Source organism: Mastigoproctus giganteus, chromosome 8 (assembly GCF_048544385.1).
Source record: "Mastigoproctus giganteus isolate SK-2022 chromosome 8, ASM4854438v1, whole genome shotgun sequence".
NCBI lineage: Eukaryota > Metazoa > Arthropoda > Arachnida > Uropygi > Thelyphonidae > Mastigoproctus > Mastigoproctus giganteus.
This window is the reverse complement of record NC_143582.1, coordinates 10,633,417-10,647,408: the sequence shown is the minus strand read 5'-3', so window position 1 is coordinate 10,647,408 and position 13,992 is coordinate 10,633,417. Positions and strand designations below refer to the sequence as shown.

General features: G+C 39.5%; 1 protein-coding gene across 5 annotated transcripts in view; it reads left to right on the top strand.

The window, feature by feature from the left end:
- The window catches only part of LOC150081243 (protein eva-1-like), a 124,439-nt gene extending 117,266 nt beyond the window's left edge, over positions 1 to 7,173 (top strand). For 4 of the 5 annotated variants that reach the window (XM_090378982.1, XM_090378979.1, XM_090378980.1 and 1 more), the window contains exon 8: positions 3,429 to 3,761. In XM_090378982.1, coding sequence (XP_090235108.1) covers positions 3,429 to 3,748 — 320 coding nt within the window. In that variant the 3' untranslated portion in view covers positions 3,749 to 3,761. Of the gene's footprint in view, positions 1 to 3,428; positions 3,762 to 7,008 lie in introns of those variants that run through there. The other variant, XM_090378981.1, reaches the window with a different exon arrangement.
- Positions 7,174 to 13,992: the final 6,819 nt, after the last annotated feature.

Here is a 13,992-nt window from a genome sequence, read left to right as displayed (position 1 = left end):
AAAATCAACAAAAATGGCCAAGATATATTTAAAAGTACAAGCTTGAACACGAGAGAATAATTCAAGAAGGGCCTCCCCGGCGCCCCGTCCAGACCGGATACCAAATTGAACTGTGGAAATGAAGGACATATCAGAGAAATGACTAGTGAATCCCCTCGCCATTAACTTTTCTAGAGTCGTGCCAAAGTTGGAGAGGTGAGCAATCGGTCTCTCGAAGTTTTAGGTATCAGCTGAAGAAGCGCTTTTCTCCAGGTAGAAAGAAAGACTCCTTCATGGAGATATTAATTTTAAAGATTCAAGAATGTACAGAAGGAAGAAGTTGATGAAACTTTTTTTATGAAGATCATACCAAGAAAGTCCAGGTTAGGACTGCTGGAGTTCGTTATCTTAGACAAACAAGGTTAACTTCAGCTCAGGTAAAAGCTAGGAAGGAAATGGTGAAGTTCTAGAATTTATTGCCTTGTCTGATTTTCTGATCGATAGGTAGATCGTCATCTGGTGAGTCAGCAGGAAGTAAAGAGTCCAGAATGGAGATAACGTATCTTACCAGGTCAAGGTTTCGGAACCATTTAAAGGAAGAGAATTGTATTCAATTGGAGAATGAATTTTAGTACTAGTATTAGTAATGTCCACTTAGTGCAAGGAAGCCTATGGCTTATGCTGCACCAGTCAAAAAATAAAATAAAATAGAAAAATAAAATAAAATAATAAGAAGAAAAATTTTAAAATAATAATAATTAATAAGAGAAAAATAAATATACAACCTACGGGTTGTCTATTTATTTTTATTTAGCCTCTACCACCCATGCAGGTAACTTATTCCAGTAATTTATAACTGGCTGGCTAAAATAAAACTTCCTGCAATCCAATCTAAACAACTTCCCCCCGTTACTTGAAATTATGGCCCTTTGTTCTAGAATCATTTATAACCATAAAAATTTTGCTTATGCCTCTCAGAGCCTTAAACATCTCAATCAAGTCTCCTCTAATGTGCCTAATTTCCAAGCTCTGAAACCCATATATTCGAAGTCTTTCCTCATATGGACGCCCTTTTGCCGATCTCACCAGGCGAGTTACCCGTCTTTGGACCCTTTCAAGAAGAACAATGTCTTTCTTTAGGTTCGGTCTCCATACTTGAACACAGTATTCCAAGTGTGATCTAACAATAGCCTTATATAATAGGATTATGACATCCTTATCTCTACTAGCGATTGTTCAATCAGTCATCGATAGGACACCATGGACCTTCCTTGCAACCTGTTTACAATGCTCAGAGAATTTCATGTCTGACCGTATCGTAACACCCAAGTCCCTTTCCTCCACTACCGGATTTAGTTCAACTCCAACAAGTGTATAAGTTATTTTGGGGTTACTGTTCCACAGGTGCAATACCTTACACTTTGCTGGAGTAAAGCATAGCTGCTATTTTTCTGACCATTCCTGAAGTCCATCTAGGTCACTCGGAAGAAGCTCTGTTTGGCGGTGATCATTAACTACTCTAGCAATATTTACATCATCTGAAAATTTAGACATCACGCCCTCTATCCCTTCATCGATGTCATTTATGAAAATCAAAAAGTCCTAATACTGATCCTCGGGGAACCCCACTTCTTACATCAATCAGATCTGAGGAATAACCATTTACCACAACCCTCTGCCTCCTGCCCTGAAGCCATCCAGCTATCCATCTAAGATCTTTCCCTGTGATTCCAACCTGTTCCAGCCTTTAAAGTAACCGCTCATGTGGGACTGTCAAATGCCTTGCTGAAATCCAAATAAACAACGTCGAAATTATTCCATAAGTCCAGCTCTTGAGTGACCCTATCAAAATAGCAAACCAGATTAGTTAAACATGATTTTCTCTTTACAAAACCATGCTGAGTATACTTCAGAATTCCATTTTTATCTAAGTGATCCTGAATTCCACTCTTGATCATAGTCTCCATGATTTTCCCTACTACTGAAGTTAGACTAACCGACCGGTAATTTCCCACTTCACTCTTAGAACCGCCCTTATGTATTGGAGATACATTGGAACTTTTCCAATCCAACGGAATCACTCCAGTCCAGTGATGATCTCATAATTAGCCTCAGTGGTTCAGTGCACTCACTTGCCGCCTCCCTTAAGGTTATAGGGTAAATGCCATCAACCCCAGGAGCCTTACTGACCTGTAGACTCGAAAGTTTTTCCATTAAATAAACATGTGAAATTTCAACATCATTAATTACATTTTTTTTCAGCTTTCCTCCCATAATTTCTCATAGACGTGTAAAGGATCTTCTTCTGTAAATACCGATGCAAAGTAACTGTTGAGTTCATCTGCAACATCAGCTGAGTATCTAATACCCCACGTCCATTATATAAAGGTCCAATCTGGTGTGACCTTCTCTTCTTTGCATTTATATATGTGAAGAATTCCTTATCTCCCCCTTTGCTCTCTTCCAGCGATTTCTCATAATCTGCCTTTGCCAGCCTAACATTTCCTGTGGCGCTATTACAGATCAATTATTTGTAATAATCAATCAGTATTAACATTTTATTTCGGGTCAGCCGATAGCTTATACCCCAAGGGCCATTTCTCCCTGTAGAGGAGACAAAGCTTTGCCAAGACGGGAGTTTATGTACCTTGATAGATATTACACATTGTTTTTCAGATGTTGATGTGCGCACTTAAGTCTCTCAATCTCAGGGGAATGATTAACGAAGAGATGAATCCCACACTGCCCAGAAGTGTCAGCAATGACGTCGTTATAAGGGGAAGCCACACGACGTCACCGACGATCGAAGATTTGACGGGAGTAATCCTGGCAGAGTTGAAAGTTTTCACCAGAGCTCGCTAGAGAAGTCTCAGTTCCAAGAACAGGAGCATCGATATAAGCGAAGGAGTGACAAAGGTCCTGATAAAGGCGACAGTTAAAGAGGACTTGTTCCCTGTACGCTGGCAAACCACCAGTACAAAGTGAGGATTGTGGATGGGAACCGTGAATCAGAAGATAGCAGGAAATACTCCTTCATTGAGACGTTTGTTTAGGGATTTAAGACAACAAAAGGAAGAAATTGATGGAATTTTGTTTTGAAAATGTCTTCGGGGAGTGTCCGAATACTTTTTTTTAAGACGCTTCATTTCATTTTTTTGTCCAGTTAGCGTCAACTTGTCAGAATTCCCTTCCACTGACCACCACTGGATTCTTTGGAACTGTTGGCTTTCTCCTTCCACAATGACTGGTACAGAGAGAAGATTAGTCCTCTGTATTGAGTAACTGTGAACATATATGGTTGTTAGAAACGCCTTACAAAATCTTTTCTTTAGTGTTAGCAAGATATGTGCGTCATCCTCAGAGGGTGCCCAGTATGGATAATAATAAATATACATTCTCCGCATGGATTTAATAAAATTTGTTCTTTTTAATTTTTTTTTCTTTTATAGACAATAAGGAGAGATTCATCCTTTACCTCACCCTTAGCCTCAGTGTCGGACTGGTGGTATTTCTGACAGTGTTGGCCACCCGCCTGTATCTACAGAAGAGGAGAGACAATCGTGCTGGGAAGATTCCACTGGCCGAACCCATGCCGAAGGTTTTCGAAGAAGACTGTTCCGATCTCGACCATTTTGATCCAAGAGTTCGACTCGAGACCGGAGTTGAGGTTGCGAGGTACGGCACACGATCGTCATTAAGACGACAGGAAACAGACACCTACCCTAGAGCTCCAATGTCTCGATCAACTAATAGTTACTATTACAGTTAGTGTTTTGCCTACTAATATGCCTGTTGGGTTTTTTTTTTGTTTTCTTTTCTTTTTTTCTTTCTTTTTTTTTTTTTTTTTTCGTTCGGTTTAAAAATAAACACACGTTGTTCATCACGAGCATCTGCTCCCCGTGACAGCATGCAGTTAGCCCTTCTGTGACGTCAGTCGGTCGTCAAGGACTCTTTGAATGCGACGAGCGCACGAAGTGTGTCCGTCTATGACGACTGCAGTAACCTGGTGGCAGTTCCTATAGAGGAGGACAACCAACGTTTCAACTATTGTGGACTGAGAATGCGCGTCCTCTATCGGTAGACGCGGTAACCAATAGTGCATCGCAAGAAGAGAGACATTTAACATAGAAAGCGACAAATTCCCGATTAGTGGACTTCTTTGTGAAGGCAGGATGGTGATATTCTCTGACTCAAGTACAAAATAGAATCCAAGTAGGATATCGCAGGAAGCAGGAATTGTAATCACATCTGCTTTAGAGGACTAATTCAAAGTATGATCGATAAAAGAATTCTTTGCGCTCTATGTAGTGAGGCAAAAGTTGAAGTCCGTTTTATTTACCAATCAGTGGACTTTCGCGCATGTCTAAAAGATTCAGCGATTGAAACAAATCTGTGTGTTTCAACCCAAGATGGCTACTTTTCACACTTTCTATCTTAAGTTTAAATTCTTTAACTTAAAAAACGAATATCCATTATCATCATTTAGCACGACTCTCAATTGCTAGCGCACTTAAAGTAACCTTCTACTCGTAAATGGACTGAAGCATGGTATATTAATCGTAGATTAAAGAGATTCATCAAAACGTTTCGAGTGCTTCGTCCGAAACCTTCATCAGAGTAGAATTTTCAATAATAATTGCTGCTTGCTTTTAAGTTTTTCATCTAAGTGTACATATCAGTATTAACAATGTTGCCTCATCAAAACACTGCACACATTTAATCCAAAAACGTTTTTAATGAAAAAAAAAGTACATAAGTACATATCACTCGTTAATTGAAACGTTTCCTATACGTATAATTGATTATTGAAACCTGTTATGCTGTTGGTGGTCATTAGACTTCGTGTTTATGTCGAAACACTGCCACCATTGTAGCCCACAGCCGAAAAACATGCACAGAAGGCTTCAGTTCTGTGAAAAAAAAGGGACGGATCACAGTTTAGATTAATTATTGAGCTAACTTGTGCCTTCTGATTGGAGCTCATATCGTACCGTATACACAATTCTTAGATTGTAGTTGTTGGTCATATGATTTGCCCATATTTGGACGTGAAATTTAGAATAGACTCGTCAGAGGGGTTGAATAGTTAGATCGATACCAGTTGTTACACAACCCCTTGTAACCCCCCCCCCCTCCTTTACCACAACACGTGTTTTTTATAGGCGCTCGTTTAATCGATTTTTTGAGAAATATATTCAATTGATTTTAATCGAACTGATCACCATAGACATAACTTTCAAACAAGACTGCCAAATATATATTTTTTCTTTTTCTTTTTTTTATTTTAAATTCCGTCTTACGTCATTATTCCTTGGGATGACGGCCATTTTGTATTCTTAGTGGACGATAGATTTGGTACCAAACTGTGAGTCCAATAGAAAATGAAAATGGCGACTGCCACGAGCCCTTTTCTGAAATAGTACAGGTGGCAGCAACTCTCCGAGTTTGTTTTAGATTACTGCCAAGGCAACGTAGGACACGAGATTCCGTTTGGATTTTTGTTGGTGAAAAGAATTGGCTGAAAACAAGGGAACGGTCCAGATGAATGTATTTCGATAATCGGTTGGTCCCTTTTAATAAAACTCGCGAGGTCCCTTATTTAGGGAACTTTACCCTTTTTTTAGCATTGTACATAAAATAATAATAAATAACCAAAGATAATACCAACACGTAATCGATCTTCACCTTCTTTTTATTAATAATAAATGCTCAAGGAATGGCAGAATACGTTAATACCTCAACCCTTAAATCTTGGTGCAATTATTTATTGTAAATTGTATAATTCATATTTCTGTATTTACCATCTTCGATCTTAAAAAAAAAAATAAATAAATAAATATCCAGATGAACATATCAGATAATAATGTCTTCTAGCTGACGCTAATTTTGGGTAATCAGTGTATATAAGTAATGCTAAAACAATTTCTGAACGTCACAAAAAAAAAAAAAAAAAAAAAAAAAAGCAACTACCACGAGCTGCCTCAGCCATGAACCACAAATAAACAGCACTTCCCACACAGTTTCTGTTGGAGTGCTTAATCTGATCTAATAATCCAGAAGAGGGGAAGTATATTAAGGGTTCCCTTCCCCCAAATCCTTATTTTAATAAGTACCGAAAGTTTTCTGCCATTTTCCTTACGTCAGTAAAGGGTTGCTGTGAATTTTAAGCTTCAGCTAAAAGACATTATTAAGCTGAAGAAAACGTTCCCCCCAATATAGTTTTTAAATGGCAATTTAAACGCCGGTACTACACTGTTGCTAAAAAGGTCGCTTCTCTGTTTTAAGAAGGTATTTGAATTTTGACATAAACTTTATAAAGAAACACTAAAAGGCATTTTACTCCTTTGTCTTCTAAGATTAAATTAACTTTATAAAAATGCAAATAACCACGAGCTGTCTGAGCTTTAACCCACGAATAAACAGCACTCCTCCTCACAATGAGCTGTAGAACCTTAACAGAAACTTAGAATTTATATGGCAGCTACAGACCTGCTAAAAAAGAACAATGAAAGGTAATATTAAAATAGAGGCTGTCATGTGTGGCAAATAGGGACCAGGGTCCCTATTTGCCACACATGTTCCAAGTGATGACAACGAACCAGCACAAGCTGTCTTTTCGGGAGGTTGGCGGATGCAAATTGGATCGCTGGCTAATCCTGGAAGCGCCAGAAGGTTGATGGTCTGTGCTTGATCTTTTTTCCTTGTGGTAGCGTGTTGGTTGGCAGGCTGTCTGCCTCTTAACACAGAGAAGAGTCCTTATTTACAATGGTTTTCGAGTTATTGCAAATCATTACATATCACAATTCATATCTTCTCGGGCTCAATGACATCAGACATATCAGGCGTTAAACTAATTCTGCCAGAATTTGATTATAATTTCTCTCTCTCTCTCTCTCTCTCTCGTCTCTCTCTCTCTCTCGTCTCTCTCTCTCTCTCTCTCTTAGTGTAGATATTTCTAATTAGTGAAGTAAACCTTCAGAAAAATTAAAGCGAATGATTTAATGTAATGAAATTTGTTTTATTAATTAGATAGTGCGTCTCATGCGGGGCCCCCAAATGAAAATCATTCGCTATCCTGTGATAATACATATCCTCGTATTCAAAAACATGAAAAATCTCTGTTCAGGTGGTATTACTGTAAATTTTGTTGTTATTTTACTTTTTTTACTGAAAGATAATAAAGTGCAATATATTAAAAACTCGAGAAAATTTATTTGATTTTTGTTTCTGATTCTGTTCGATAAACAAATGTTATAAATTATTTGGCATGATTGTAACATACCTTGTACACGTTTTATACCTGATTGGTGAATAAAATGTTGTCATGTATAAAAATACCATTGCTTCAGTCTCTTATTTCATGTATGCAATATTTTTATTTTTTTAAAATGTCCATTTTCAGACTTTGGTGTAGGTGGCGCCACTAGCAGAGAGATCAGTCATGGCGGATTTTCAGATCCTGAGGAAGAAATATACATTGTCCAATGAAAACATGACAACCTACAAAGCTGTTCACGAGTACCAAGAACAACCTCAACTAAGGCACTGCAGGTTGTATCAAGGGCCCTTCCCTTGGACCTCTTTATTGCTTATAGAGGCTTCATCTACAAACTCACAAAAGGCCTACTAACCTCACTCCTAGGAATAGACTGCAATCCTGTTACTAATATCCAACAGGAAACAACTCCTCCTCTCCCTGTGGCAGATTAGACGGAAAGTAATTCCCACTGAAGAGTTCTCCCGACTTTTCATCCCGGATGTCACCTTTGCCATGATTAAGCCGCATTGCAAAATGGTTCTACCCATCCATTAGTACATCTTATGTCCTAACAGGACATAGTGCCCTTAACGCGAAACTGCTACAATTTGGACTGGCAAAGAACCTCACTGCTCCTGTGGGAAAAGGAATTCTGGAACCACATCCTATTGTCCTGTTCCCCACTACGAAGAACAACGTACAACACTTAAAAATAAGGTACAGAACATCTCAGAAGACAATCTTGAAGCCTTAATAGAAAATGAGACTAATTTTCAAGTCCTTCAAATCTTCACCAATGATGTCTTCAGCAGAAGAATGCAGATCCCTCAGCACACTGAATAATTCAACAAACCCTTGCTGAGTTGTTCCCTGTGTCACCTACCAGCCATCCTGGACTTGAATTCTTTTGATCTCTGAGGTTCAGAGATAGCAACTACTTTTTTTTTCTGGGCATCCTGAGCACGGGATTGCTGGCATCCACTGGACTGGTATTGCACTACTTCCAGTGGATGCGAGATTTTAGCGCACTACCGAATCGCAGGTAGTAGAATAAGCCCAGCTCAATGTGTCTAGGGACGGGCATCAAGCAGCAGGTGCCCAAGTGTTGGCTGCTGTCTGGTGGCAAAGAGGCCTGATACAACACACACACTAACACATGCATATTCATCACTAACATTTCAGGCCCTGTTTACAGAGATATTGCAGTCAACACAGACACAATTGGCAGAGATGGGAGAGGTCCTGGAGCCCCTACAAACTATCCACATACAACCTAGTAGTGGGTACCAACGTCTTGCCAACTGTGACCTGCAATTACACCGAGTTTTGTGGCCCTCGTGGGTAGTACAGTCGGTAGGATCACTGTTCTCCCCACACCCGGTGGAAAAGACCTGAGGTTGAGTCCCATCCTGACAAGAGGAATTTTTATGGTCCTTTTTCACATCGTAGCCGATTTAGTCAGTTCCAGGCGAGGGTAGCATGGCTTTTTCCTCCCGGAAACTCTTGCTTTTCATCCAGCAAACAGAAAATCGACAACAGAACACACGCAATTTACAGACAATATAACCGAGCAACATGGCCTTAGTCGCTGATGCTCCTAAAACCCTATTATAACAACAACAAGAAGCAATTTCTGTAAGTTTTGAAAGTAGGATCTCCTAGGAGATCCTACTTTCAAAACCATATGATAAAAGTTTGTGCCTCAACTCAATTCATTTACCAAATCTGTTTCCTGAAGAGGCCCTTAAGGATTTTCCTTGGACCCCTCCTCTGGAATGTTTTTCGGACCAGTGGCTTTGTAGATGATTTAAATATTTATTTACCATCGCTTATGGACGATCTAATTGTGTTTCAAAGAGCTCCAGGAGAACTCTTTAGGAACGTGCAGAGCTTGTCCTCTGCGGTTTACTGACTTGAGCTTTGGCCAAATTAAAGATTTCCCCAAGAAAGACCAAATTTATGATCTTCAATGGAAAATGAAATTATGAAACACCACCCAAAATTCAAATTGATGGTAAACTAGATTTGAGACATGTGTTCAAATCAAATATCGCGAGATTTCATTAGATGATCGTCCACATTTACATAAACTAGGAAATAAAATCAAGTATTTCACGGATTACATCAGGATTTTCGCTCCGAATGGGGTCTGAACAAAAGGGCCCACACTGCTCCTACGAACGCTCTTCAAGTCATTGCAGGAGCTCTTCGGCTAAACCTTCATATTGCTTTCCGAGGTATTTTATTTCGTCCTAGGAAAGGTCTACCCACAACAATTCCCATGTGACAGGAAGCGCAAGGCTCCAGCGCTAGGCTAGAGCCTTGCGCTTCCTGTCTTTGTGGTGCAGATGAATCTTGTTCGCACAATTTACCATTTTGTCGTCTTTATGAGGCACAAAGATGTCTCCTAGATGCCGCCCCATCTCTGTCTGCTGAAATGTCAATATGAATATTTTTCACAACCAACAGAAGTTTGCCGCTCCAACTCTTCTGTGCTGAAGCTTTTACCAGAAGAAGGCAGTTGCTGCCGAGCAACACTTAGAATGTATAGAAGACCCAGAAGACTTGTGAATTCCTATTTAGAATAACTCCTGAGAAGTAAGGCTGTGCATATGTAAATTCTATTATGTCCATAATTTTTTAACTTATGAGCAGTACCATTTTCTTTATAACTGGTACCTAGGTACATGATTTTTTTTGCTGGCATCCACTGGTATTGCACTACCTCCAGTGGATGTGGGATTTTTGCGCATAAATCGCGCAGGCAGTTGAACCAGACTCACCTCCTCGTTAGCTGTGGTGTACGAGTGGGTATCAGTCGCAGCCATCCAGGTGTTGGCTGGTGGCTACATAGCCTGAAACAATACAAACATACACTACACAACACATTCAGGCGTTGTTGTTTGGGTTTAGGATCATCGGCAACAAAGGCCATGTTGCAAATTGCGTGGTTCTGAGGTCGATTTTCTGTTTTCTGGACGAAAAACCCTAGTTCAACCGGATGAAAAACCATGCTACTCTCACCTTAGACCGACCTATAAAAATTCCTCCCATGATCGACGGGATTCAAACTCAGGTCTTTTCCAGCAGGTGTTGTGGGGAGGACGGCGATCCTACCAACTATGCTACGCGAGGACATTCAGGCGTAATATAGTTTGGTCCTTGAAGCAGTCAGAGGCATTATTTCAGGTGTGCCAATCTGTGCTTGCTACCCGGGAGTCTAAAACTCTGATAAAACGGGTGGCACTCAAGTCAAGTGGACCTAATTTCGGCAAAGTCCGGTTGGGCTGTGACAGCCAAATCCTGCTAGCACCTTCACGATGATGGTACTGTAGTAACCCTGGGTATAACCCCCATGTGAAAGTCAGTACACTATAAGTGACAACCCAATCGAGATGTGGCACCCACCAGGCGGTAAATGACTCTAATCAACTTGTGCAATACCACCATTTTGTTTATTGGAGGCTGGAAGTTGTGGAACCCGTGTTTAGTATCTAGAGAAAAGCTCCAGCAGTCCCCCATTTCTTCCATCATGTAGTATGCTTGATGTCTTTTGAAGTTATGATGGGCATAGCGAGATCCAATCTGAGCAATCTCCTTTACGTTTCGAGGGGCACAGCTCTAAAACGATGTTCGTAGGCCGGCCAATAGATAGTGTACCGGATCGAACCTATTGGTAACTTTTTTTTTTTCTGGCTGCCAGGCCTGGCAACTTGGGAGCGGGATTGCTGTCACCACTCTCTAGTCTAGCACTTCTGCCAGAGGATGAGGGATTTGTGTGGCTAGCACACACAGATTAGTGAACCCGAGACTGGCTGGGCGTGCTTGGGGTCGGGCGTTGGGTAGTGGTTGCCAGAATGTTGGCTACTCCCTAACAAAAGTCAAGTGGCCACTCACGACCATAAATACATACATTGGTAACTCTCTAGGTGTTACTATTGGTAACTCTCTAGGAGGCTTCCAGATCAGCTAGTGTATGTTCTCGCTGCCTCTATTCTGTCAGATAGTGACTGGAGGGAGTCTGTGCAGTGTGTATGAGGGGAGCATTGTCGAGGCCACTTTATGTCAAGAAGTTGGGTATATTCTTACGGTGTTCCTAGCATACGGGAGCTTTAAATCTTTCTACCACATTCTATCTGTTGCCTCTGTCGTTCTCTCAAATCTACTAATTACTTCGAAATCTTTGACTTCCTCTCTTTGAAATTTGACTTTCTCCAGTCTAGCTTTGCTAACAGTGAGGTAATTTTTATTGGCGATTTTGATGTTCACAACTTCAGCTGGCTAACGTTTTCTACTCACACAGATCCATCTGGTCGAGACGCCGAGGCTTTTCCAATTGCTAATCACCTCACACAGATTATTCATTTATCTTCCATACCAGATAATCCTAACCACTCAGCCAACATGCTTGATCTTTTTCTCACAAATAACCCTTCTAAGTACATGGTCGAGGTGAGTTGTCCTCTAGGCACCTCAGATCAGAACTTGGTGATGGTTTCTTCTCCAATGAAATGATGGTTTCTTTTCCCCTTCTCCCTTGGACATTCTGAACCTCGTGTATTGTTTGGCATTGCAAGAATGCAAAATATGATGATCTTCGAGATTTCTTTTCTTCTTTTACTTGGTCGGATTACTGTTTCAAATCATTTGATGTCAACATTTCCTCAGATCCTATTATTCTTCCAACTCATATATTGATGATCTTGATAAACCACCTCCTACCATTTTCAGTACACTCGACTCAATACCTCCTGTGGACTTCCATCAAAAGAATGTCAGAAGGATTTTGAACAATCCTGATGTTAAGAAAGCTGCAGGTCCTGATGGTATTTCTCCACTTGTTCTTAAAATCTGTGCTCCCGAATACACCTGTGTTGCCTTTTTTTCATTTTCTTATTCCAAATGTGTTTTCCCCTTCTGCTAGAAAATTTGCTCATATCCAGCCATTTCCTAAAAAAAGTTGACAAATCCTTCCCATCCAATTATTGTCCATTGGCCCTTCTTACTCTTTCTTATCCAGCTCGGGAACCTGAGTGTGCCAAGCCCATACTCACCAGATGTGAGCCCCTGGAGTTGAATGGAGAAATCAATTAACCGCCACCTCTTAAACTACCTAGAAATCTTCCATCTGATCATTGATTGCCAGTATGAATTCAGTCAGTGTCGATCCACTGGTAGTATTCTGGCTTATGTTACCCATCTATGGAAAAATTCAATGGAGAAGTTTGGTTAAACTCAAACAATTGCACGATATTTCAAAGGCTTTTGATCGTGTTTCTGCTGATGATGGTAGATGGCTCTCTGTCTTGTAACTTCTCCACTAATGCTGGAGTCCCCCAAGGTTAGTTCTTTTTCCCACTCTTTTATATTAATGCCCTTTTTCTATTGACCAAAAATCCTATCCATAGTTTTGCTGATGATAGCACATTGCATTCCACCTTCACCAACTTTTCTTCTTCCTCATTTATTCTTCAACATTCGTCTTCTGGAACAACCTTCCTTCATGCGTATTTCCTGAAAATTACAATCAGTGACAGTCCGTGGTGAAGGGTCCTCCAAACCTATTCTTACGCGAAGCGTGTGCAATCAGATGCCAAAGAACTGTTACTAAAACAGAAGGATCATAATATTTTGACAGGACAGTGTATTTTTCCACTGCCTAAAACCAGCTACACTGACATCATTCTTTTTCTAAGAAAAATAAAAGTAATAATAAAAAAGAAATTTCCCATAAAGATCTTTCACATCCTTCCCAATTTAGATCAACCTCATTAAGAATAAATTAAGAAAAACAAAGCGCTGCTATCCACCCCCTCTCCACCCCCTCCAAAAAAAATCCTTACAGACGTTTGTGAATATTATACAAAGAACTAATAGAAAATTGAAAATCATTTCTCTTCAGATAAGGGGTTTAAGCTGATTTGAATAACAAATGTAATTCCAATATTTCTTTGGATGGCGTGGTAATTAACAGCTAAAACAGTTCTTCTAAGATATTTTTTTCTTTCTCTTTTCACGTAGAAAATTTTAAACGTTTAAAGTAGCTTTATAAAAACATATCCACCAAAAGTGGGGGAGGAAGGAGGAAGAAAAAATATAAAAAAAAAAAAAACTCGACAAATTTGTTTCCAAGAAATTGCACAAAACATCTCTGGGAATAAATTACCATTGGAAAGAAAGATAATGCCACTGTAATAATCATTAAATAATAGTAAGAAGGGTAGTATTTTTTTTTCCAATTATACACGATATCGCTCTTTAATAGATGTAATTGTCTGGAGTAGACTGAAAGGCTGTGATACTTTCATTCTATCCTAGACACGCCGTGCAGCCAATTAGGCAAACAGTGTTGCATTATTTTAATTATAAAATGATTGGATGCAATCCCCAGTCTTTATGACCGAAAGATGGCTGAATCTTAACAGTTACTTGAAATGACTCAAGAATCCCCCAATTGTTTGGAACATCAAGGAGATCAATAATTGCTTTGGTATTGTTTTTTTATTTATATATATTTTTTTATAAATCTCTGGGGTTCCAGATACTTTTGGTAATGTAGTGTATTTAGAACTGCTATTAATGGAAGGAGCTGGAAGGTTTTTACTTCAATTTCAAAAAAGAAAATAAACATATAACAATGCTATGTTTTTAATTAAAAAAATTAAATTAAAAAAAATAATTTTTTTAATTAAAATTAAAAGCAAAATTCGTAGAAATTTATTTAAATTCAAACCCCTTACAGCCCCGATTAAAGT